This window comes from Onychostoma macrolepis, chromosome 13 (genome assembly GCF_012432095.1).
Source record: "Onychostoma macrolepis isolate SWU-2019 chromosome 13, ASM1243209v1, whole genome shotgun sequence".
Classification (NCBI taxonomy): Eukaryota; Metazoa; Chordata; class Actinopteri; order Cypriniformes; family Cyprinidae; genus Onychostoma; species Onychostoma macrolepis.
In genome coordinates this window covers 11,390,711-11,413,995 of record NC_081167.1, presented here as the reverse complement: position 1 = coordinate 11,413,995, position 23,285 = coordinate 11,390,711, and the positions used below count along the sequence as shown (strand labels likewise).

General features: G+C 37.8%; 1 protein-coding gene across 1 annotated transcript; it reads left to right on the top strand.

The window, feature by feature from the left end:
- Positions 1-746: 746 nt before the first annotated feature.
- dnaaf9 (dynein axonemal assembly factor 9) lies at positions 747-23,284 on the top strand. The gene is made up of 37 exons (XM_058795753.1): positions 747-905; positions 4,067-4,146; positions 4,272-4,397; positions 4,532-4,656; positions 5,044-5,140; positions 5,227-5,333; positions 5,500-5,577; positions 5,674-5,775; positions 8,712-8,767; positions 8,873-9,008; positions 9,115-9,196; positions 9,280-9,316; positions 9,393-9,477; positions 10,238-10,314; positions 10,673-10,717; positions 10,821-10,866; positions 10,946-11,054; positions 11,156-11,226; positions 11,388-11,438; positions 11,543-11,633; positions 11,714-11,817; positions 12,348-12,494; positions 12,628-12,713; positions 12,847-12,948; positions 13,310-13,430; positions 13,543-13,631; positions 14,167-14,304; positions 14,766-14,891; positions 15,087-15,124; positions 15,630-15,765; positions 15,854-15,940; positions 16,032-16,138; positions 16,937-17,011; positions 17,871-18,046; positions 18,353-18,418; positions 18,514-18,607; positions 19,949-23,284. Exons 1-37 carry the CDS (start codon positions 829-831, stop codon positions 20,053-20,055), a joined length of 3,477 nt encoding a protein of 1,158 aa, XP_058651736.1. The 5' UTR covers positions 747-828; the 3' UTR covers positions 20,056-23,284.
- The last annotated feature ends 1 nt before the right edge of the window (position 23,285 follows it).

Below are 23,285 nucleotides of genomic sequence, written 5' to 3'. Positions count from 1 at the left end.
CAAATTGAAGTTCATGACAATAAAACAAACCAAAACTATTACAAATAGCATATAGAAAATACAACAGAATGCATATAGCAGTATTTTTCCTAAACAATTGCATGTGCTTAATTAAAAGATATTTCACCCTTGTGCTCAGGGGTTTAATTGATCAACTGGGTTTGTTAATCAATTTAGTTTTTGAAACAGTGGCTGATCAACAGCAAACACAGTGTTAAATGAGCTATAAAATTAGGATTTCAAACAGAAACATGTTGAAGTGAATTGGTAAAATAAGCAGTCAAAAACTGTTGAAAGTTGCATTTGCATTATTTATGTTCTTTTATAAATCTAATTTATAAGATTAATATACACATATTATAAATGCGGATCAGTCTTAAGAACTGGAATCACTCTTAACCTGAAACCTTATTGCTGTGTAAAAACTTTTTTTTTTTTTTTTTTATTCGCATAAAAAAATAATTGAACCGAGAATAACATTGCTCGAGGATTGCACGAGACACTGGTCATATTTCTTCCTTCGACCTCAGCAGCGGAGGAGGAGGCAAACGTATCATTCTTTTGTTTGATTTTGCAATAAATGTATTCATAAACATTTTTTATGACAAACAGATAAATAACTGTAACAAACAATGTTGATATTTTCATCAGGGGATAGCACACTGTCTGTCCTCGAACACTGTGCAAAGCTGAAAATAACGACTTCCCCCCTCCTTGAGAAGATGGTATGCGCGGTTCCTATGCGCTCTAGTCTGTTGTTCTCTCCTACAGTGAATCGGTTGCTTACTATGGAGACTAACCGCAATAGAAATAGTGACAGATCTCCAAATGCTTTCTAAATACCAAACAACGACCATGACTGCTATAAGGAAAAACAAATCTCCTATAATGACCGCTGCCGTAAGGTAATTATCATTTTCCGTCGTTTATTTCCGTGCCGGTTATATTATAGGCACGATGTTTTTATTTCAAGCAGAAATGACCGTTGCTGAGGCTCGCGGGCCAACCGTCCGCGGGCGCCTCCTCCATCTAAAGACATCGTGTCAAAAGAAGAGATTTCCGTGTAATAAGATGCTAGCATTACCAGTTATTCAATAAAAATGTAATTAGCTAGCAGATAATTGTCGTTAAGCTAATTGTCGAGCGCCCCCGCCCACCCCTCAGCGTGAAACCATTATTCTCGCTTGATTTCTGATCCCCTGAAACACTTCTCCCGTTTCCAAGATGGTGTCAGCACTGGAAGACTGTAAACATCCGTTCGCCCGGGTTTTAGTTAAATATGAACTTGAAAATATAGATTTTGCTATGCCTTGAATATAAAACGTCGCATCAATCGTTTCTTCATTCGGTAATTCAATGGTAAATTCAGTATGACCGGTGATATTTGAATTAATTGTCGAGACAAATCTCATTTCACGCAAAGTAATGTTTGTTTGTACATCCATTTTAGTTACACGTATTGCATTGAATATACCTATATGAAAATAAATAGTACAGTAATAAAAATCTTGATCTTGACGTTGTATAGCTGTAGTCTACATAAGCGTTGCCATTATATGATATCATGGCCAATTTGGGGGATGGAGGGAGGGCCATGATCATGTTTCTCACAATCATTCTCGGATAAAAAGCCGTTTTGTGGCCTCTTTTCAAGAAAATACGCCTGTGGACTCTTTGCACATTATTTGATAATATTAAATGAATAATTGACCCAAATATGAAAATTCTATCATTATTCAATTTGTCAATCCACACTCCTACACTTTTGGCTTGGCTGTGGAACAGAAAATGAAATATATTGAAGAATCCTCTCTCAGATTTGTCCAAACAACAGTTTATAGTAACCACTAAGTGACACCTTTCACAAACCAATTGCAAATGTTTTTATGAAAATATAAAATAAATATGAAATATACTCTACAAATATTAAATACCATTAAATATAAAGGTCCTGTATGATCTGAATAAATATTATTTTATTGTGTTCTTGTGCTTGTTTGTGTGTCCTTAGGCAGGCCTTGGCAAATTAGGCCAATTAAAAACAAATAACTATCATCCTCCTTTTTGTATTATACATGCATAAGTATTAACATTTATTTAATTAAAACTGAACCTACATTATTGTCCCAAAATAATTTAAAACTATTAGGCACTCTTTTACTAGATCAGTGCCAATCATCAGAATTTTAGAAAACTTTGAAACCAAGGTTCAAAACAGCATAACGTATCAAAGATTTGAAAAAAAAAAAAAAAGATCTGTAAATGTTTTGAATCTTAATGAATCAGTGTTTCAAAAAAGTTGTACTGTGAGGACGTGTTGCAAATGTTATTCGCCTGTTCTGACTCTGAAGGGGAATATTTGCCTTTGGAAATGACGATCGGCCGTCTAATGATCGCGCATCTCCCGGTACATCTTTGCATGCGCAATGGCGCCGCCGTAAATGGCGAGAATGTTCACAAAGCACCATCAAGTGATAATTTCGAGCCTTGCCCAACGGGGATGAGGGTGGCAGGGGTGGACGTGGTCTTAGTGTCCATAGGAGAGGCATCGCGTTACTGATGGTCGGCCAGACTGCGACTTTTTTTCTGATCGCGCGCGCTCAAAGGGCCGCCGGCAGACAGTACAGGTGCAGTCAGTGAAGGGTAGGTCTGTGCACTGTGCCATGCAATGAGAGGTACCATACTCTCAAGAACTATAAACTGTCACCTAGATACCTGATTGGGCAGATAGCTGGTCAACTGATAAAAAAAATAGGTACATGTATTTTACTATGGCACAGTAATATAGTAATAATTTACTACTTTCTCCTGTTTTACTGTTGATTTCCTCTTTTCATGATCATTTGGAATGAGGATAAAAAGACAAAAAACAAACAAACATGCAAATAAGTTCAAACATCCATTCAATATCTATTATTTCCTGAATATTACTGATGAACTGATCAAAAGTAGGCTACTGTTCACATGCGTTTTACACATAGTATAGTAATATAGTAATAATTTAGTACTTTCTCCTGTTTTATTGTTGGTTTCCTCTTTCCTGATCATGTGGAATGAGGATAAAAGACAAAAACCCTAAAAAACCATGCAAATAAGTTCAAATATCAATTCAATATCTACTATTTCCTGAATATTATGAAATTCAAGAGGACCGCCCCCTGATGACATCATAATATGCAAATTAGATGAGTATATTTACACCCCACATAAACTTTAGGTCATGCCCAACATTTTTCTAATTTACAGTAGATCTCTATCTTTAAACCCTTTCAAGCTACAAGCTTTTGAAATCTTGATGTCAAAATCCAGCATTTTTTCAAAAAAACCCTGGCGCCTAAAGGGTTAAGTCGCTGGGGTATATTTGTAGCAATAGCCAAAAAATACATTGTATGGGTCAGAATTATAGATTTTACTTTTATGCCAAAAATCATTAGTATATTAAGTAAAGATCATATTCCTTGAAGATATTTTGTAAATTTACTACTGTAAATATATTAAAACGTCATTTTTGATTAGTAATATGTATTGCTAAAAATTCATTTGGACAACTTTAAAGATGATTTTCTCAATATTTTGATTTTTTTGCACCCTCAGATTCCAGATTTTCAAATAGTTGTATCTCAGCCAAATATTGTCCTATCATAACAACCCATACATCAATGGAAAGCTCATTTATTCAGTATATGTATAAACCTCATTTTCGAAAAATTGACACTTAAGACTGGTTTTGTGGTCCAGGGTCACATATATCACATGACTTCAGAGCACTTGGGATATAGGCCAAGTGAATGAGTCATATAAACTACTTTTATGGTGTTTTATAGTGTCCTTGGTGCTTGACAGCCCTTGATCACACAAGTGTCCTTGTATGTAAAAGAGCTGCATAAAGAGTTGGACAGACATGATGGTGAATAAATAATGACAGAATTTTCATTTTTGTGAACTGTTTCTCTGCACGAGTTTTATAAGGAGTCCTTCCTTCCTATTTTTATGTAATGCATGATTGTATTGTTTTGTTATTACCTGGACCATGTTCAGTGAATGTAATGCAATGCTGTTCTTGCAGCTGCTCCCGCTTACGGCAGGTCCAGGCTCTGCTAAGGGATGATGTTAATACAGCTCCAGATGGCATCCTTTGCTCCCTGGGTGAGTTAATTAATCAATATCACCTGTGCTCTTTCACTCATATGATCTTTACTCCAAAGAGACAGGCGGAGATGACTTGCTCCAGTGAGTCACCTGTAAGTAATATGCTGTGTTTGATTTTTCAGGTATTGACAGCCGCTACAATGAAGGCTGCAGCGAGCTGGCCAGCTACCTTTTTTGTGGCTTGTATAAACACAACCATTTTGAGATGGAGCAGATCCCAGAGGACTTTCCAGAGGAAGTGCTGGATGGTACAACAATAACATATGCATTCATATTCACTAATAGGGTTAAAAAGCACTTTCATTGCAATTAGTTATTCTTGGCTGGAATTCTTGGCGTATTTGTTGTACATATATTTGATTGTATGTTTGCTTATTCCTAGATGTGATCATCCTTATTAAGGCGGAGTGTGTGCATCTGTACTGCAACCCAGTGAATTATGGGTACCTGCTTCCCTATGTATCTCACTGGAGGAATCTGCAGCTTCATTGTCTGACCGAGACAGAAGTAATGATCTACAGCACTGCTTTTCATGATATTCACATCTCTACTTTGGATGCACAAATATTAAAATTCAAGCTAATAGAATAGGCTGATAATTATTTTCATGTGATGGCAGATATTAAAATTTTATACTGTTTTGAGTATGTATATAATATAAACAAATGTTGTCTATATGTCTAATAATGTAATAAAATATAAATCTTATAAAAAAAATAAAAATAAATTATAAAATATTAATTTTGCTAGAGATTACATTTGTGTTGTCAAATTATTCGTTCTCTTACATATTAACTTTAAGCGAGTGTTAGATGATGTAAAAAGCATGTAAAAAAAACACACATTCATCTGATTACTATTTTCGTTGTTTTCTTCTCATTTTCTGTCTCTCAGTATGAGGATGAAGAGGTCGCGGAGGAATTTAAAATCTCAAGTTTTGTATCCATGGTTCAAGACTGCCGATGCATCGGAATTCCCTACAGTTCACATGGTAAGCATGTGATACACTGATGAAGGCATTGCAAAAGCATTGTACTTTTAACCATAATGTTTACAGTTGATTCATATTGTCCATAGGCCATGTTCAGAAGTTTGACATGTTCATGTTGGAAAAATGGCCCATCATTCAGGCATTTGCCTTGGAAGGAATTGGGGCTGGAGTGTTTTTCACCATGAAATATAAGGTATTAAATTTATATTCTATGACATTTACATGATTTATGGGTAATATATACATTTTATAATAATCATGAATGCTATATAATATGACTGATACTAGTGTAAGTGCAAATAAAGTAACACACATGTTGTTATCCTTCACCGAAACTGTTTATATCTTGCATCTTCTAGCTCACAGATGTTAGTCAGAGACTTTGGCAAGTCTACAGCAGATTGGACCCAGCATCTCTGGACTGCCTTCTCAGTGAGGTAAATCACTTGCATATTTTGAAGCTTGATTGTTTGTCAAATGCCCATGCACACATTTCTTTCTTATACAAGAGTGGATGTGATACTCTCTCACAGGATCTTCAGCATTTCGAAAGACAGTGGAGCTGTCTGTTCTCCAGTATGGAAATCGAGAGTGCACTTTCCATGCAGGAGCTGTCAGAGGCCCAAGTTGCAGAGGTGCTGTTTGTAATAGTATCACTACCATAATTTAAAGTCCAAATGAAATTAAAGATGGTTTATTTACTTTCAGATGACATCACCTAGGTTGCATGAGCTGGGAAATGTTAACTAATAGTTAAATGGCTATTTAGGCATTGTAGTTCTCCACAATTGACTCAGGGCTCGAAATTAACTTTTTTACTCGGTAGCACTGGTGCTCCCAACTTTAAAAAGTTAAGAGCACCAGCAAAAATTTAGGAGCACCCACCAAAACTTAATGAGCACCATAACTACAAATTATATATTAACAGATTTCATCTTTACATTCTTAACTTTAATGCAGATTGGTTAATATATTAGCTGTCAATCACCCAGTCACTGCTTTCTGCTGTCAGGTGACAAGGAGCTATAACTACCGCTGGAAATGCAAAGGGCTGAAGAAGAGAGAAAATGAAAAGAAACACTGACAGATTTCTTTCGTAAACCACCTAAGTTAATCTGATATCTGACGATATTTTGCTTGTGTTATTGTGCTGGTAGTCTAGCTGATTTTGATATTCTTCATATTCTGTGTGGTGGTCAGTTCACAGCAGTGATAGAAATTAACCTTTTCCAATAAGTTTAAATTGATTTCTACCTTTTATGGTCATTTTCACAATTAAGCCATTTTTTCTAAAAGTGTGCATCATCATTTGAGTCAAATTCTTACATTTAATCAGTCAATTAGAATAATAAGACATTTGGGCTGTTATCAAGCAAATGAAATCAGTATTAACAAAATTCATCTTTGAATTTTGAATTTCTGAAGTGGCATTTAGATGCACTTACACCCTGTTTAATGCAGGACACGAATGCATTTAACCTGCAGTTACACATATATATATAACGTTTTAATACTGTAAACATAAAACGTTGAATACTGATATTTGAAATTATTTAAAAAAAAATTAAAAGATACTTTAAATGTGAAATTACAATCGCCAGTAGGTGGCATCAAGTCACTGTTAATTGAGTCACTGCGATTGAACCGAATCATTTAAACAGTTGATTCATTCAGGAATTAAACACTGTCATGTTGCTCAGAGATGCGAAAGTGTGTGGCTCTGTTTGGGAATTATTTTTGTTGTTGAAATGGAGCACAAACAGGAAATATGGTGTCTACAACGTAAGTCTCTTAATATTCACTTCTTGTTTATTGAACTGTTGTGTAAAATCAATATCACATTTGTAATCATGCTGATTTTTGGAGGAAAAAACGTCACTGTTCGTGTGATATTAACTATATGAAATAATATAAAGCCCCCATATCTTGAATTTTGTTATGCATTTTAATAGAGTGAATCGTGCAGTGAAAACGCACTGTAAATGTGCACGTGCACTAGTCTAACCTACTAGACTTCATCACGTCATGTATGCGTGCACTCTCTGTAGTCTGTAGGTGTTTGGTTTGGTTTTTGCAATATACTCGATAATGTCAAATCGCACATCGTTAAAACAACAATTATGATATTATCGCAGCCCCTTATGTGAGAATCCTGACAATTTAAAGGCCTTAACGATTGAACCTGATGATCCTGAACGTTTTGCCACACACTTGTCCCTGCATTTCTTGTGTTTGGCACTCTCTCTGTATTTAACCAAGCTCTCGAGCTTAAAATGTGTAGATTCGATGGCGAATGCTGTTAGTGTTACCTGCAAACTCCGTCCCACAGGCTTTAAAGTGAATGCAGTGCATAGAGTACAGTGCATTTTCATAGCAGAGCCTCTCGAAGTCTTTCAACCATTCTCTCCGAAAACTTTACGCCGCCTTTTCGGCTGGTGGGTCAACATTCCCCACATGATCGCGATCACCAGCACCATTATTTGTAACTTTAGGTGGTTTACAAAAGAAATCTGTCAGTGTTTTCTTTCATTTTCTCTCTTCTTCAGCCCTTTGCATTTCCCGCGGTAGTTAGCTCCCTGTCACCTGACAGCGGAAAGCAGTGACTGAGTGATTGACAGCTAATATTAAACTAAAATCTAAAATCTGCATTAAATTTAAGAACGTAAAGATGAAGTTATGTAACGTTTGATAGAACGGCAGACCGGTCACCGTATCAGCACACAGAAGGCACATAACTGTGAACGAGCATATCACTCCAGTTCTCTACTACCTTCACTGGCTACCTGTAAAATATCGAATACAGTACAAGATTCTACTTCTCACTTTTAAAGCTCTTCATAGTTCTGCCCCACCTTATCTTTCTGATTTGCTTCATATTTACATCCCGAAACGTACTCTCAGATCTTCTTCATCTGTTTCCCTTGTTGTACCTTCTGTTCGTCTAGCCACTATGGCGTCAGGGCTTTCAGTTTTGCTGCTCCTAATCTCTGGAATTCTCTTCCACAATCTATTCGAGAAAGTGACTGTCTGACTACTTTTAAATCATGCCTTAAAACTTACCTGTTTAGATTAGCTTTTTCTGATCAATTTTAAATGATTTATTGTTATAGTTGTTATTTGCTGTATTGCCGTCAGGATTTTGTGTTATGTTATCACTTTACTGTACGGTGTGCTTGAGTGCTCTGAAAAGCACCTTTAAATAAAATGTATTATTATTATTATTATAACGTTTTTAGAGAAATGAAAACCGGTCGCACAGCAATTATATGCACTCGCACAAATGCTCCCAAATATATTTTGAGGTCGCACAGATTAAATTATGGGAGCATATGTGACCAAAATGGTCGCAATTTCGAGCCTTGTGACTGCAACCTCAATTTTACTCTGTTCTTGTATGAAACAGCCACTTAAATGGTCCCGATGGATAAAATCCATTCCAAATGAATCAAGTCACCTCCTGCATGTTTTTTTTTATTATTGTGGTTTCATGTTGGCTTTAACAGTGACTGAAAATAACATGTTGGATATGATTCCTTGTGTGATGCTTAATCTCATTTTCTGTGTCTTTTAGCCTTTCAGAACATATTATTCGCATGGCCTTATTTCCAGCAATATCACAGACAAGAGGTATTTACATATGATACAGCAGCTCTTATTTCTAAGAAAGACATTCTGCAGGAATTATTTCTCTTTGTAAGGCATGTAATGAATTTTACACTGTTTGTATGCCAGTAAAAGCAGACAGCCGTTTGTGTTGTTTGGGAGCCACTCTACTAAGGAAGATCTGGACAACTACTGTTTCACCTTCCCTTCTGAAGGCCACCAGGTTCGCAACACTGGCCCTGGTGGGGGTGTTGCCAAACACATGGTGAGAGCGCCACGCAGCGGCATGATGACTTGAAACCTCAACTTCCTTTATGTATTTTTCTACATAAAACAATTGAATATGTGTATTTGTTATACCTCTCTCAAAGCTGCTGCAGTGTGTGGCTCCTAAAGGGCCACTAGCCTGTGCTCGAACCTATTTCTTCGGAAGCACACATGTCCCATACTTAGGTAAGTGTATCTATAGAAAATGTTTTAATAAAATAATTTTACATTTTTCTGTCATAAGTTTACTGGTTTCTTTAATCTGACAGGAAATGACAACACCCAGCAGAAGGGCACAGATCTCCAGTAAGTACTCCAATCGTGCTCTGTACTGTGTTTTGATGATTGGATTGGTATTAAAGGTAGACCTCTTGTGTTGCAGGCTGCTTTCACATATCTACTCAGCTGTGGTTCAGTCTGTACTAGCAGGAATCAAGTGTTTCTCCATCAACTCCAGTGCTAGTAAAGTAAGTATTACACCAAAGGGGCCTTGTTTAGTAAAACTGTGATGAACATTAATGTAGGGTTTACATTACAAAGCTTATTTACAAATGAAATAAAATGGCAACTTAAGATGGGAAAGGCAAAGGAAGTAAATGTGGGTAAAAAGATAGCTATAAGCATAATGTTTTAAAATCACATAAGGTGTTGTCCCATTAGTGAAGTTTTATGGACAAAAAGGGGCCATTGTCACGTGTAATGAAACATTAAGCGCAGTTAATGTTTAGAAATCACTGTATAACCAAGCAGCTTTCTGTTGGTCAACATGGTGATGAAATAATTCTAAATCATGCGGATTCCTATTAAATTGATTGAAAATTTGGTGAACAAAAGTAAATATGACAGCACCATACCAGAACTATAACGATAATGACACAGAAGAATTATTTCGCTGAAATATCGCTGGAATTACTTTCAGAAAGATTTTTTTCCAGCTGATGAATAATAAAAAAAACATTAACAGCCTATCAGAATTCTTCTTACTTTAAAACAGGTGCTGCAGTTATGTTATAAACATAACTGAAATGCGCACTTAGAACACAAAATAAACTCAAAGTTACTGTACATTCGCATGGACGCTAATAGAATTATCATTATAGTTTTTTTTGTTTTTTTTCTTGGAGTGAATGAGCCTTTGTACGATATCACAGTATTTTTATGATGCCATCATTAAGAATTTTGCTCAGGTTATCAATATAGAAAATGATGCTCACTTTTTTTTTCAAGGCAAAGGATGTAGCCGAGCAAACGTTTCAGCTGGCCTTGGACAACTTTGGGTTGGTTCAGTACAGGGGAGCTCTCAGGTATGCAACTCACACAGAAAGAGCCCAGAAGAAATCTGCATATTTTTTTCTACGACCTTCTCTCAGCTGATTTAGGGGTGAATTCTATGGAATGAATTTAAACAATGTGATAGGAAGATCAAATTATGCAAAAATATTTATTAAACAAACATACAGGGGGTACAGAATGTATAGAACTGACAGATGTTTCAACTCTGTTGAAATCTGTGTAACTTATCTGGGGTTTTGAGCTTGCACATTCCTTATGGGCCATGGCATTAGACAGTGGTTATTAAAAGTGAAGTTATTTAGATCTCACTATAGGACACATTTGGTGCTTGCTTTGTGAATTGAAAATCTACTTTGTCTGTTAATTCAGATCCAAAGCTGTGTTTACCATACAGGCTGTCAACAATGAGGGAACGTGAGTTTCTATGCACAGACACAGATATTCCCTTGACACGTACTGCATTGTACATTTTCCACTTTCTGTATTTCATAACTTGAAACAATCTTCCTTTACACAGAATCATTCCCCTCAGTGATGAGGACAGTCGCTTTATGGTTAAAACTGTGAGTATAAAACTTTTCCATTCCAGCTGCAGCTTTTCATTTTACTGCAACTTGTATTAAATGGCTGACTCCTCCACAGGCGTCCATGATGGTGCACGATATCCCAGATCTCCAGTGTGGAGGAAACCTGGGATCAGTAGTTTTCTCTGAGTCCTTTCTAGAGTCAAGCGTTTACATTCAGCAGAGAGGTAAAAATCCGTTTTGTGAGAGTATTCAGTTGGAGGTTAATTCAGTACTAATTAATGCTAAATAGTACATGTGAGATTGTAAGGCACCTCTTCTCCTGCAGATGGTGCTCTTTCCTCTGACAGCTGTTTCACTGTGCTCACCTCCTCAGTTCCTCGCCATGTCTGCTGGCTGGTATAGTGCACTCATTGTCTTTCTGCACGGTTGTGCCAAAATATGCATTTCTTGTTAAAAACATGATAAATTATGGCAGAATAATATTTTAGCAGTACTGTTATGATTGATATTTTTGATTGAACGCTGAGTTAATTGATTCATTGTTTTCTTTGTTATAGGTAGATGAGGCTGATGTACGATTATCTGAACAGGCTCAACATCTGCTAAAGGTGAAGTTTTACAATGCAGCAGTTTGTACAAACCATTGAACCTCCTCCCTCATGCTGTATTAACTGTTATATATATGCTTTAAAACCTGTGTGTGTGAAAACAGGAAGAGGATGGTACATATTTGGGCATTCCTCTAACAGTGAGAGACTCTGCCTACATGTTCTCCAACAGCCTGCTGTCTACACCTGAGGAAGGTCAGATTTCTTCTCTTCTGGAAGGTCATGGATTCAAGTAGTCTTTGTGCATAAGCATTAATGTGTTTATTGTCCCGTAGGGAAGCTGGTGTTTTTCTCTGAGGGTATCCTGTTTGTGCATCCTCATCACGGCTCCATTACACTCTCTATGAGTCACATCAACACCATTAAGCTCTATGATGGGGTGAGCAATGCTCTCATTCATGATATATTTGGGGTCAGAATGATAAAAAAAAAAGAAAAAAAAGAATTAATAATTTTATTCAACAGGGATGTATTAAATTGATCAATTTTACAGTATATTTTTGTTTCAAATAAATGCTGTCATTAAACTGAACAACTTATGAACATTGATGAATAATAAAAAATGTTTCTTGAGTACCAAATCAGCATTTTAGAATGAATTCTGAAGGATCATGCGACACTCAAGACTGGAGTTGTAATTAATGGGTGCTGAAAATTCAGCTTTGCATCACATGAATCAATTACATTTAAAAAATATATATATTAAAGCAGAAAACAGTTTTTTTAATAGTTATTTTAAATTGTAAAAATATTTCACAATTTTACTATATTTTTGATGAGATAAATGCCTTGTTGAGTGTAAGAGACTAAGAGAAGATGTTTTCAAAATAACTATATTTTGACCCAAAACTTTTGAACGGTACTGTATATATCATCAATTTAGCTTTGTATGTAATGTTGTTTTCACAGGGCTCTCTGTCTGATGTTTCAATTCTGTTCATCAAGTATCAGACCTCTCTGCTTCCGCACCTTCCATTCCCTTTACACAGTGCTGATTTCTCTCTGGCTATTGCTCTGCTTCCCAGAACCAAGAGCTACAAAAGCTTCTATTCACAGGTGCACACACACACACACACACACACACACATACATACATATGCAGGCGGAACATTTAGGTTTCTGTTGTCCTGCAGAGTTGTTGTATTCTGTTTAGTGTTTGGTTGTAAATGAGTTGTGATATGATTTGCAGGTCCTGCCAGCTTGGCGTAAGTCAGACTCTGGGTTGAGAGTGCAACATGTCCTCAACGATCAGCTGAGCCCTGAGCACAAGAGCATGTGAGTTTACACTTCATTCTGCATCAGCTCAGCCAACAGCATTCAGCCTGATTTGTTAAGATCTTATTGTGCTTGAGCCCCGAGGTGTCATGATGTAGCACATAAATGTATCCCATGACGTGTTTCCTCTCAGGTACTTCAGGCTGTTAAAGCTTCATGAGATACATACACCAGCGGCAAACAGCCACAGAGCTGTTCTGAAGACTGCTTATCCACAGCTGCAAGAGCAGGACAGGTAACACACACGTACACACCTCCACCCCGTCCTAACTAGGATGATGTGGCAGAATGTCAAGCGATAAATCTGTTAATCTGAGTTTTTGACCTAACCAGCTATAACAATGACAAACAATTGACAAGACATTTTGCCAGTTGCTTGGTTTCTATCTGTCAGTGAGGTCCAAAATTGAGCCCACTGTTGAAAATGGTGTAAAACTGTAAAACCATTATTGAAGATGGTGCTATCATGCTGAAAAATCAACAAATTGATGACAAACTGTCTCGTGTATATACAGCATATATTCTGATCATTTCATTGGTTGCACCGCTTGTTGCTTTACTCATGTACATTGATGTCAATCAAATTTTCTGCTCAGGTTCCTTCAGCATTTTGCCATCAGCAGTAGTGTGGGTGAAGAATCTGTCTGTAGCGACCACTTGTCTACTGTGTTTTCAGACACCGCACCTGAAAACATCAAACCTGAGTCCAAGAAAAAGGTGAAATGCATGTGTATAAATGTAACACAGTCATACATAATCTATCCGACAGGTCATGCTGGAGGAAACAGAGCATATGAATAATAATAGATAAATGTGTTTGTGTGTGTAGGTGGTCCTCACTATCATTGCAGGCTTGCCAGGCAGTCATAAGGAGAATCTGTGTGATTTCATGATGGAAGTGAATCAAAATAGCGCCAGGTGAAAGAATAATCCAAATTCCATGAACTATATCTATAATCATTACAACTGTAACTGCACACTGAGTCCGATATACTCGTCCCAAATTTTCGCACGTTACAAAATAAATATGACCTCACGTTGTCTATCACGTTTACACACTAAAAAAATTTAGATCAGGTTCGATTTTCTGTGTTTTCACATCCGTAGAAAGCATTTTGATAGGAAAGAATGACGAATACAAAAAAACCTGAAAAAAACTCGTATGAAAATTGCGGACTTGGTGTGCAAGGACCTTTACATTTAATATTGGATGTGGCAGATTGCTGGTGCATGATATTTCTGACTTCTGACCATAATGATTTTTGCTGTACTGCTATTGGAAGAACATTAAAACCAAATGGTAATTTGGAATATGTGTTCTGCTGCATTTATCCAAATAGAATGTTGGAAATTCTAACTTTTTGAGTTCAATGGAAAGCATCTTGAATTCTAGTGTGCTCATTACTGTCTTTTTACCCTTACGCTCCTAAACCGAGGACTGTTTGATTGACAGGTGGGAGGTGTTTTGCCCTGCTCTGGAGGACTCAGAGGAATTCAGTGCGTCACACCTTCAGCGGTTCCTGAGCAGCCTTCTGGCGAAACAGAGGGAGACGGATCTGAATTCAACCAGAGTTGTGCTGCTTATACCAGGGTAAGGCAGACATGAACATTGAGTCTCAAAACCTTGAGGATCATGTTTATTTCAGCTGCTGTCTACTGATGAATTTTACAGCATTGACGCTTATTGAACATTGAATGGACTTGAGGCAAATAACAATATGTTGCCTTCTTTAGAGCTACTTATACGTGAATTGAACTGTTTTCAGAATTGATAAGCTTTGCACAGTTTTTTTTAACTGAATCAACATTAAACTGACTGAGCTGAATATTGACACTATTGTCATGTTAGAGCTGCTTTACAAGAGAATTTAAATTGGTCTCATATTTAATAAAGTTTGCATCATTGATTCTGTTGTTGCTATGAAGCTGCTTGGAAACAATCATTCTGTATTGTATAAAATAAAGGTGACTGGACTTGACTGTTCTAAGACATAGCCATCATATACAAGAATCAATTAAATGAAGTTTTCATGCTTACTGTGTGTGTTGTAGGTACACTGATGTGCTGGATGTAATCCAGGCAATCACGGCCCATCCAGACCCACAAGTTCACAGCCAAGTGACAGTGGGTGCCATCTCAGCGTGTGTCAACCCACTCACATCCTTCATCAAACACAGGCAAGAGTTTATCCACATGACATTTATCACACCTACTTTTCCAGACGAACACTTGTAATTCAGATTGTAAATGCTGTAATAAGAATTATATGTCATTATGTAATTATAATGTAAGTGTCTAAAGGGCCTGTTAACACGCTGTAATTTCCCTTGTTTGATGTCGTCTCTGAAGCTCTCTGAAACTGCTCTTTACAGGCTTCTCTTCCCCAAACTCCTGGAGCAGTGCAGTCAGGGTGAGTTTCTCTCAATTCTGATGCAGAATAGATGATCAGATCTGTTGCTGTTGTGGGGTCATATCATGTGAAATCAAATTTTCATGTATCTTTGGAGATTGAAAGTTCTTTGTGCTATGAAACCTACCATAATTTTCAGAATTTTAACTTCCCTTGCTTCGATGAAGTGCATTTTTAAAACTAAAATTTGTCAGAAACGAACCAAATTTACATATCAACAATGCTTAATTGGTGTTCAGCAACTTTCTGTATCTGCATATCCCTCTGAAGAATCCCATGGTTAGAAACCAGCAGTATTTTTAACAACGTCCCTGATCATTTCCATCTGATATGAACAATATCAATCAAAGTGTATTGAGTATATGAAGACAGTGAGACATCACCAGTGCGCCCCTAATTAAAGCAGCCTCATTTAACCTCAGTGCTCTAGGGGAATTGCCCCTGTAATAAGTGCACTGTAAGTGGCTTTGGATAAAATGATTCCTTAGATGAGTTTCTCTTTCAGGCGTCGTCAGCAATGTTGTCTTCACGGGTTTGACTACTGAGCAGAAGCACCCACTTCTCAAACACATGCAGCAGCTGATCCGTGCTGCCAATCCCAGCACTGCATTTATCTCAGCAGAGAAAGGGGCGGTTAGAAGGTTTGTACATTGGTATTTTCTCTGACATACACACTCACTTATATACTCATTATATAATATTACTTAGCGATTATTTTTTGTATTGTAGGACTGAAGATATACGACTTATCCTGAATGACAGCAGTTTCTCACAATCTCATATGATCAATGCACGATACCTGCTGTATCCTGGCTGGTAATGTTTTTGTTCTCTGCTCTTTTCAGCATGTGGGTGTACACACAGATGTATGTTTAACTATATTGGACTATACTGTGTATTGTTTCAGGTGGGAAGGCAGGTTTGTTTCTGGAAGTGGATCATTGTCTATGTCTCAGCATTGCATTGAGTTCAGTCGTCCATTGGAAAAAGCATTATTTCTGCAGCGCTGCAAAGGTAAGCATCTGTGTATTTATTTATCATCATCCATAAGACTGTCAAAATCAAAATTAAAATTACACAAATGTTGCATTAGCAACTACCTGAAGTGTTTAATTGCTGAATTACTAAAACTAAAGCTAAATTAAATGACTACAACTAAAACTAATTGCTAAAACAAAAAAGCTAAATAGGAACTAAAAGCTAATTCAAGATTATGAAATACTGTAATAGTATACAAATAACACTAATATAACACAGACAGATGTTTTTATTATCATTATTTCCATTCTAAATTATTCACATGGCATTGTATGGTGCTATGGATAAAACCCTTAAACCTTCATGTTGCACTAAAGAAGACCTTTATGGTTCTGTTAAAATATATGTTTTAATTAAAGATTAAGAAAGTAAATGGGGTCAGTTGCAATGAGATGAGAACACCTCCTAAGATGATTGAATTTTCCATAATGCACTAATGCTTTAAAAAGGGGCACAAAATGTGCATTTAATGGCATATTTACTTAAAATGACTTTATTTTGATGCCAGTATATGATTGTAATTTAACATGCAGAATGATTGAGGTCTTTTAAATCATAGCAATCTGATCAAATAATTGTGATCAGGTGATTATGTAATAATTGTGAGAGGGCTAATCATCAATAATAAATATTCAAGAGGGTTTAATTATGAAGTGATTGCTGACAGTATATGTAAGGATGCTGTACGATCATGTGCTAAAAATGGAACTGTCAAAAGTAAGTGATCAAAGTCAACACAACTCACAAGTCTCTCTGTCTCCTTTCTTTTCTCAGCTCTGAAATCCTCTCTCAAACCCAGCTTTTTAACAGGAAACATCTATCACATCAGTGGGAAAGTGCTGTTCTCTGGTAGGGCAGTCGATCTCCATAACCTCCCTCCAATCTGTCTTAATATGATTTTTTTTTATGGTTTTATACAGCGTGACATAGTCACAAATCAATTATGATTGTCTATAAATGTGCATTGTTTGATTCCAGGATGTCTCTTGCTCTGGTTTTGTCTGTGTAGTTAATGTATGATTTTTCTATGAAAAGTAGTAGGCAGGGGGCCTGTGGGGTAACGCCACACGGTAGGACTCTCACCTCTGGTTCCTCAAAGTGATGTGGCCTGCACACATCTGTTTTCACTCCTTTTTTCTCAGTCGTTTCCTCCTGTGGTCACATGTTTTTGGAGGGTTTTTGACTGTTCTCTGTTCCTTTGAATCTGTGGTGTAGTTGCATGGAGAGAGTGGGCAGACTGACAGAATGGAGAGAGCTGAGTGATTTAATAGTGCCTGAGTACCAGCACGCTAGATAGTGTAGTTCATTTAGGACCCATACGGTCCGAAACACCATCTGTAATGCCTAGCTATCACCATGAATCATCTGTGTTTTGTTATGGAAATCTTTTGATTTTTGGTGCCTACGTTCGGTTTGGTGTGTGATTTATTTTCAGATCCTTGTAAGTTGATTTTTTTCCCCTAACATTCAGTGCATTGTGATCAGTTGTTTTCAAGTTTGACTCCTTGCTTGCTTGTAGAGTGCAGAGTCGTAGTCCACACTGCAGAGGAGTGATTGATGGGATGGATGGCTGTTGGCACGCCATGCTAGACATAGCTCCGTTTGATGACATGTTTGATAAATTAGTGTGCAGCATGTTGAAGTGGGTGTGTGTGTGTGTGTGTGTGTGTGTGTATCTGACTGCATGCGGTGTCTGTTTTCACTGTAGACAATGACAGACAGATGGTGGTAAACTGTAACTCTATCAGTGGGAATGTGACCATTGCCCCTGATCAGGGGACTCACCATGGCCCACGGACAACAAACAACTGTTATCTAATGTTTCACGGAGTGGGGCTCACCCAGGAGGGGCTGAAAGACTGGCTTCGGCATTGTGCCAAACAGGTAAATTCTCATAGGTGGGAGCAGGTGGAATCCACAGACTTCTTCCATATTTTCTTCCCTAATTTTGTGGGAGGAATAAACATTGATTTAAGCATAGTAAAATGTGTGCTGAGAGCAACAACATATTGGTAGCTGAAAGCATTATCATATAACCCAAAATAGTTAATAAACAATTTTATGAACTACGTGCAATTCTGCAGACTTCTGTGGGCGCAGATTCCTGCATATAAGAGAAGGAAATTTTAATTAAATCATAAACATTTGAGGGGTAGGGCTTAAACGTGTCAATGTTTTTGTGTTTCACAGAAAGTTGCAAAAAAAATCAAGAAGAATAAGAGGACGCTCACCACACAGGAGATCAGATGCATTCATGTGAGTACAGACACACTTGTGCTCACGCATCTTTTCATTAATTTAGCAACAAAGCAAATAGTTGATCTAAATATTTTCATCTTATGTGTCTCTAGGTGAAAAGACACCTTGATCCTCTCCCTCCCGGTTACTTCTACAATGGTCATCACTTCGTCAGTTTCTTTGGAGAAAAGCAAAACTTCCATCCTCGTATCTTTAAATTGTAGTTTAACTATTTAACCAGATGTGGTGGTAAAGTTTACACTACCGTTCAAACGTTTGAGGTCAGTAAGATTTTAGTCAGCAAGGAGGCATTAGAATCGATCAAAAGTGACATTAAAGATAATGTTACGAAATATTTCTATTTTAAATTAATACTGTTCAAATCAGCATATTAGAATGATTTCTGAAAGACCTTGTGACACTGAAGATTGGGGTAGTGACGCTGAAAATTCAGAAATAAATTACGTATTAAAATATAAAACATTTTTTACTGTATTTTTGATCAAATAAATGCAACCTTAGGGCGTGTTCACACTTGGCGTCTTTTTTGACTAGAAAAAGTTGACGAGCGCTTTTTTAGTAAAATAAAAAGCAGGCAGCGTTTTGGTTACAAATAGCCATAGTCTTATAGTCTTTTGTTGCTATAAGAACAGCTGCAACGGTAGCCTAGCACTGTGTGCTGCAGAAACGTCGGTTCACAACAGCGTTTGTGGGAGCGTGACATTATACGGGGAAGGAAACTGTATGGTGCTTCCAACAATTTAGTCCAGGAGTCCATGATGCACGGTTTCATACTGTTCCTTGTGCTCCGAAACTAGTACGATCTATCTACCGGCTTATCTTCTTTTTTTTTCTTGTTGTTTTTGTTGTTATGGAAACGACTCACCACTCGCTTGTCATTGGTCAGCTGTCAAAAAGGCGCTTGACGTAGGGCGTTTTTTTTTTCAGAAAAGTTCTACTTTTTTCAACTTGAAAAGACGCTCTGAGCTGCAGAAAAAGACGCTCAGGACTTTTTTGAAAACACGGTTTACTCCATAGGATTATAATGTAAAACAGACGCTGGCAGCTTAAAAAAGACGCCAAGTGTGAACATAGCCTTAGTGAGCATAAAAGACTTCCATTAAAAGCATGTTAAACTTACCAACCACAGACTTTTGAACAGTAGTGAACATTTAACCTAATGTCTGCATACTGCAACAGTAGCATGCTGTTGATTACCACAGACAATAATTTCTTGTCCCAACTTGTTCCAATGTGTATATAAACGAACAGGAAGGTGATGTTTACTATTATTAATCCAATAAGTAGGCTTAATGTTTGATCAGCAGCATTGAAAAGCAGCACATTTGCATGGCTAAGCTTTCATTAAAAGTGTATTAATGTAAATGCATTTATACACACTGAGGCATCATTTAAAATTATTCTCAGTTGTAACCAACAGCATTAAAAATGATATTGAATATTGTATTGAATATTACTGTGTTCTCGTCAGAACCGATGTGTTTGTGTGATCCGCTTGTTGTTGATTCCTTACATGTGTGTGTTCAGTGATGGATCAGTTCATTGATGAATACGTACAAGAGACCAATAAGGAGATTGAGCACTTCAACAGAGAGGTGGACCTGCAGCCACATGTTGACCTCTTCGACCCCTAATCCTCTCATCTGACAAATTCACTTTCCGGGGAAAGGGAGGGGAGGGTCACTTTACAATCACTAACGTCCACTATCCAATTACCCTCTCAAAACCATCCATTTCACATGTTAGAATGAGGGATTTGCTGTTGAGAGATGGGGAGGATTTAGCTCACAGCCAGGAAGAAATATCACAGCCTAATGAGAGATCCTTTGCCCAACATACCATGACTGTAAATAGTACCAGCGCCCTGAGAAAGCTGAAACGCTGTTGTGTAAAACAGCAATACTAAAGCCTCAGATGTGTCAAAACATTCCTGTAAAGAACAATATTTTCTCTGTATTATAGAAAAAAGGTAAACAGAAATTCGAGGCTTATATGTAGGCTGCAAGGGATGCCCAGATCATTACTCTCTCCGCAGTGTACATACTGTAGTGCTGAAGCTCCCTGCAGTGAAGGTTGTTCTACTGTAATTCCAGTGCCTAGCAGACATATTGAGCTGAATCGTAATGAAGTTTGTCAGTGAGGCTGAAAGTGATCAAACAGAAGGCTCATTTCCAGCCGTGTGCATCTGGAAAGGCAGGTGCACTGCACCTGTCCTCAGTCAGCCTCTGTCAATCTATCGACCCCCGCTGTGTGGATCAGGGCTGAGGATCTCTCATGTGCTGCAGTTCTCTTTTCAGCCATTCCAAAGTCATTAACTGACACGCTGGTGCTTCAAGTCCCCATTTTTTGAGAGGGTTAGGGAATCAGGGTACGATGGAGGGTTTATTAGAAGTTTTTATGTGTTCTTAATCAGATTGACTTGTTGGTGTTGGGTTCATTTGTAGCACCAGGGATTGGTTTGGTGTGTTAAACCCATGCTTGCCAAGCGTGTGCTGGTACAAAAGCATGGCAGAAGCAGAATTAGTGTGCTTATATCACCCCTGTACTGTATTAGATCCGTACCGTTCGGTATTACGGTCGGTCGTATTTTAACTCTATCTTGGGGTGTGTGTCATTCTATGCATGTTTACTTGGACTAATCACACACAGCAGGAGAGCAGCAGTGTCTTGTGTGTAGATACACACACATTTGAACTTTTGTCTACAAGACAAGCCTTAAAAGTAATGTTTTGAAACCATTACAGCGCTACTAAAGGGATGCACTTCCAAAGAAACCCGGACACTGCTGGTCTCCTCTGTGCTGCAATATACTGTACCGGTGTTAATACACTACATGGTTAGCAGTTCTTTCACCAAGCCATATTCACTCTTTACTGTGGAGATTTATGAGCTACATAGTGCTTATGTTTCTATGGGCTTTTTTAGTGTTCCTTTAGAAATTTCTAATATGGTAACTTTGCCTTTATGTCTCTTGACACTTCTGTACCTTGTCAGTATGCAAGTGCAGTTTTACTCAAGGCCGCCCTGTTGTGAATAAACTCTGAAAGGACGTTGCTGAGATGTAGATCCGACAAGCAAAGGGAAACCGACTACTCACTAATAGGTGACAGAGCCTCAGAGGTAAGCAGTCACTTCACGAGTGCTGAAACACAATCACCGATGTGCCCCACACACACACACACACCGCTCATTTAGCTGGTGGTGTCGCTATTAGTCGGGTTCTACACAGCAGCTGTCCTTAATGGGTACAGGGCTACGTAACACTTATATAATGTGTAGTTCAAAGTAGCGGCCATTTTTAGCACATACTATACGCATGTGTTAAGATGTCTTATCGAGTTCTATTTATGCTAACTGAAATGCCTTTCACCAAACTGGAACAACCAAGAAATCGCAAGAGTTCGATCTATTTTTCATATTGGAAAAAAGGTGATTTATCTTTGCAAATTCTATTTTTCTAATGCTGTGAAATCAATTAAATTGGAGCCAGATGATAGTATTCCTCAGGCGAAGCAGATTCTCTCCTGTGAGAGATATTTGGCTGCCACTGCAGAGTCTTGGCAGAGAGCAGGGGCATCCCCGGGCAGAGCCACGCGCCAGTGTTGGTGAAAGGATATGAAGAGTTGTTTGTCTATTTAAGTGTAAAGGGCCAGTAAGGGTCTGCCGAGTAACAGAAAGGCACTGGAGGGCCACCGTGTAAAACTCAAGAAACGTGGGCTTTTTGTCAGAGATGAGCACTGTGAATCTGGCGTTTGCTCCTCATCGCAGAGGACACTAGTGAGGCCCTCCAGAGGCAGTTCCTGGTATTATGTGAACCCCCTCTGGCCCACACAGCTGTGCTCGTGGAGCTGAGGTTAGAGGAATAAAACAGAGTTTGGTGGAAAGGTTTATGACATGAATATATATGTCAAGAATAATCTTCAATTTGCGGCTGCAATGCTATTCAGATAGGAGGGATAGATTTATGTCGTTTTCATTTTGTTTTGCTGAATGCAAACCGGCCTGGGTTTTCCAAAAGGTCAAACTTTTAAAGAAAAGCACTTTTTTTTTAGTATTAACATTGCCTTTGGTGGCAAACTCTTATTATTATAGATAAATATTCTGACTTTCAGTGGTCACTGAAGGCTTGTTCCCGACCAAAACTTTTTACCTTGTCCAGCCCCTAAATCTGATCGTTGTTTTAATAACCAACCAGAGGCTGAATATTCAGACAGCACATGTCTCGTGTTCTCAGGTATGTAGTAGAGTTGGCAACACCAGCATTCCAGTTTTATTTCAAACGTCCATCACAACCGGCCTACATTTAGTGCATTGTGTTGTGGATGAACGTGCTGTGCTTCGGGGGCGACAGTAAAATTAGGACAAGCTAAAGGGCTAAATGATTTCCAATTGCTGCTGGATGGCTGGGGACAAGCCTGAAAATTGAAATAGCTAAAAATAGATATTATTAGCTAAAAGTTATTTGCACAAAGCTAAACATGCACCCATAAGGACTTATATTGGCGTTTTGGGGAAACATTGGACCTTTTTGACCCAGAGGCAAAATGTGGGATTCATATAGATTCCCCAGTCTTTACCTCAGTTTCCGAATATCCAGTGCTCAGAGTTCATGAAATCTTTGATATCTTAACTGAATAAGATTTCAGATGGTTCTACTTGAAAAGTGCCAAAAGTTCTTAAATAACTTTTGTTTTATTTGTTTGTTTGTTTAAAGGGGTTAAACAAAAGTTTGTGGAAAATCTAAATTTGAGTGTTGTTTGCACAAAACTACTGTAACTCGTGTTTTCTCCTGTGACTGATGCTTTTTTCTAATATATATGTTGTATTTATGACAAAATAACACATTAAAATATTTATAAGCTAC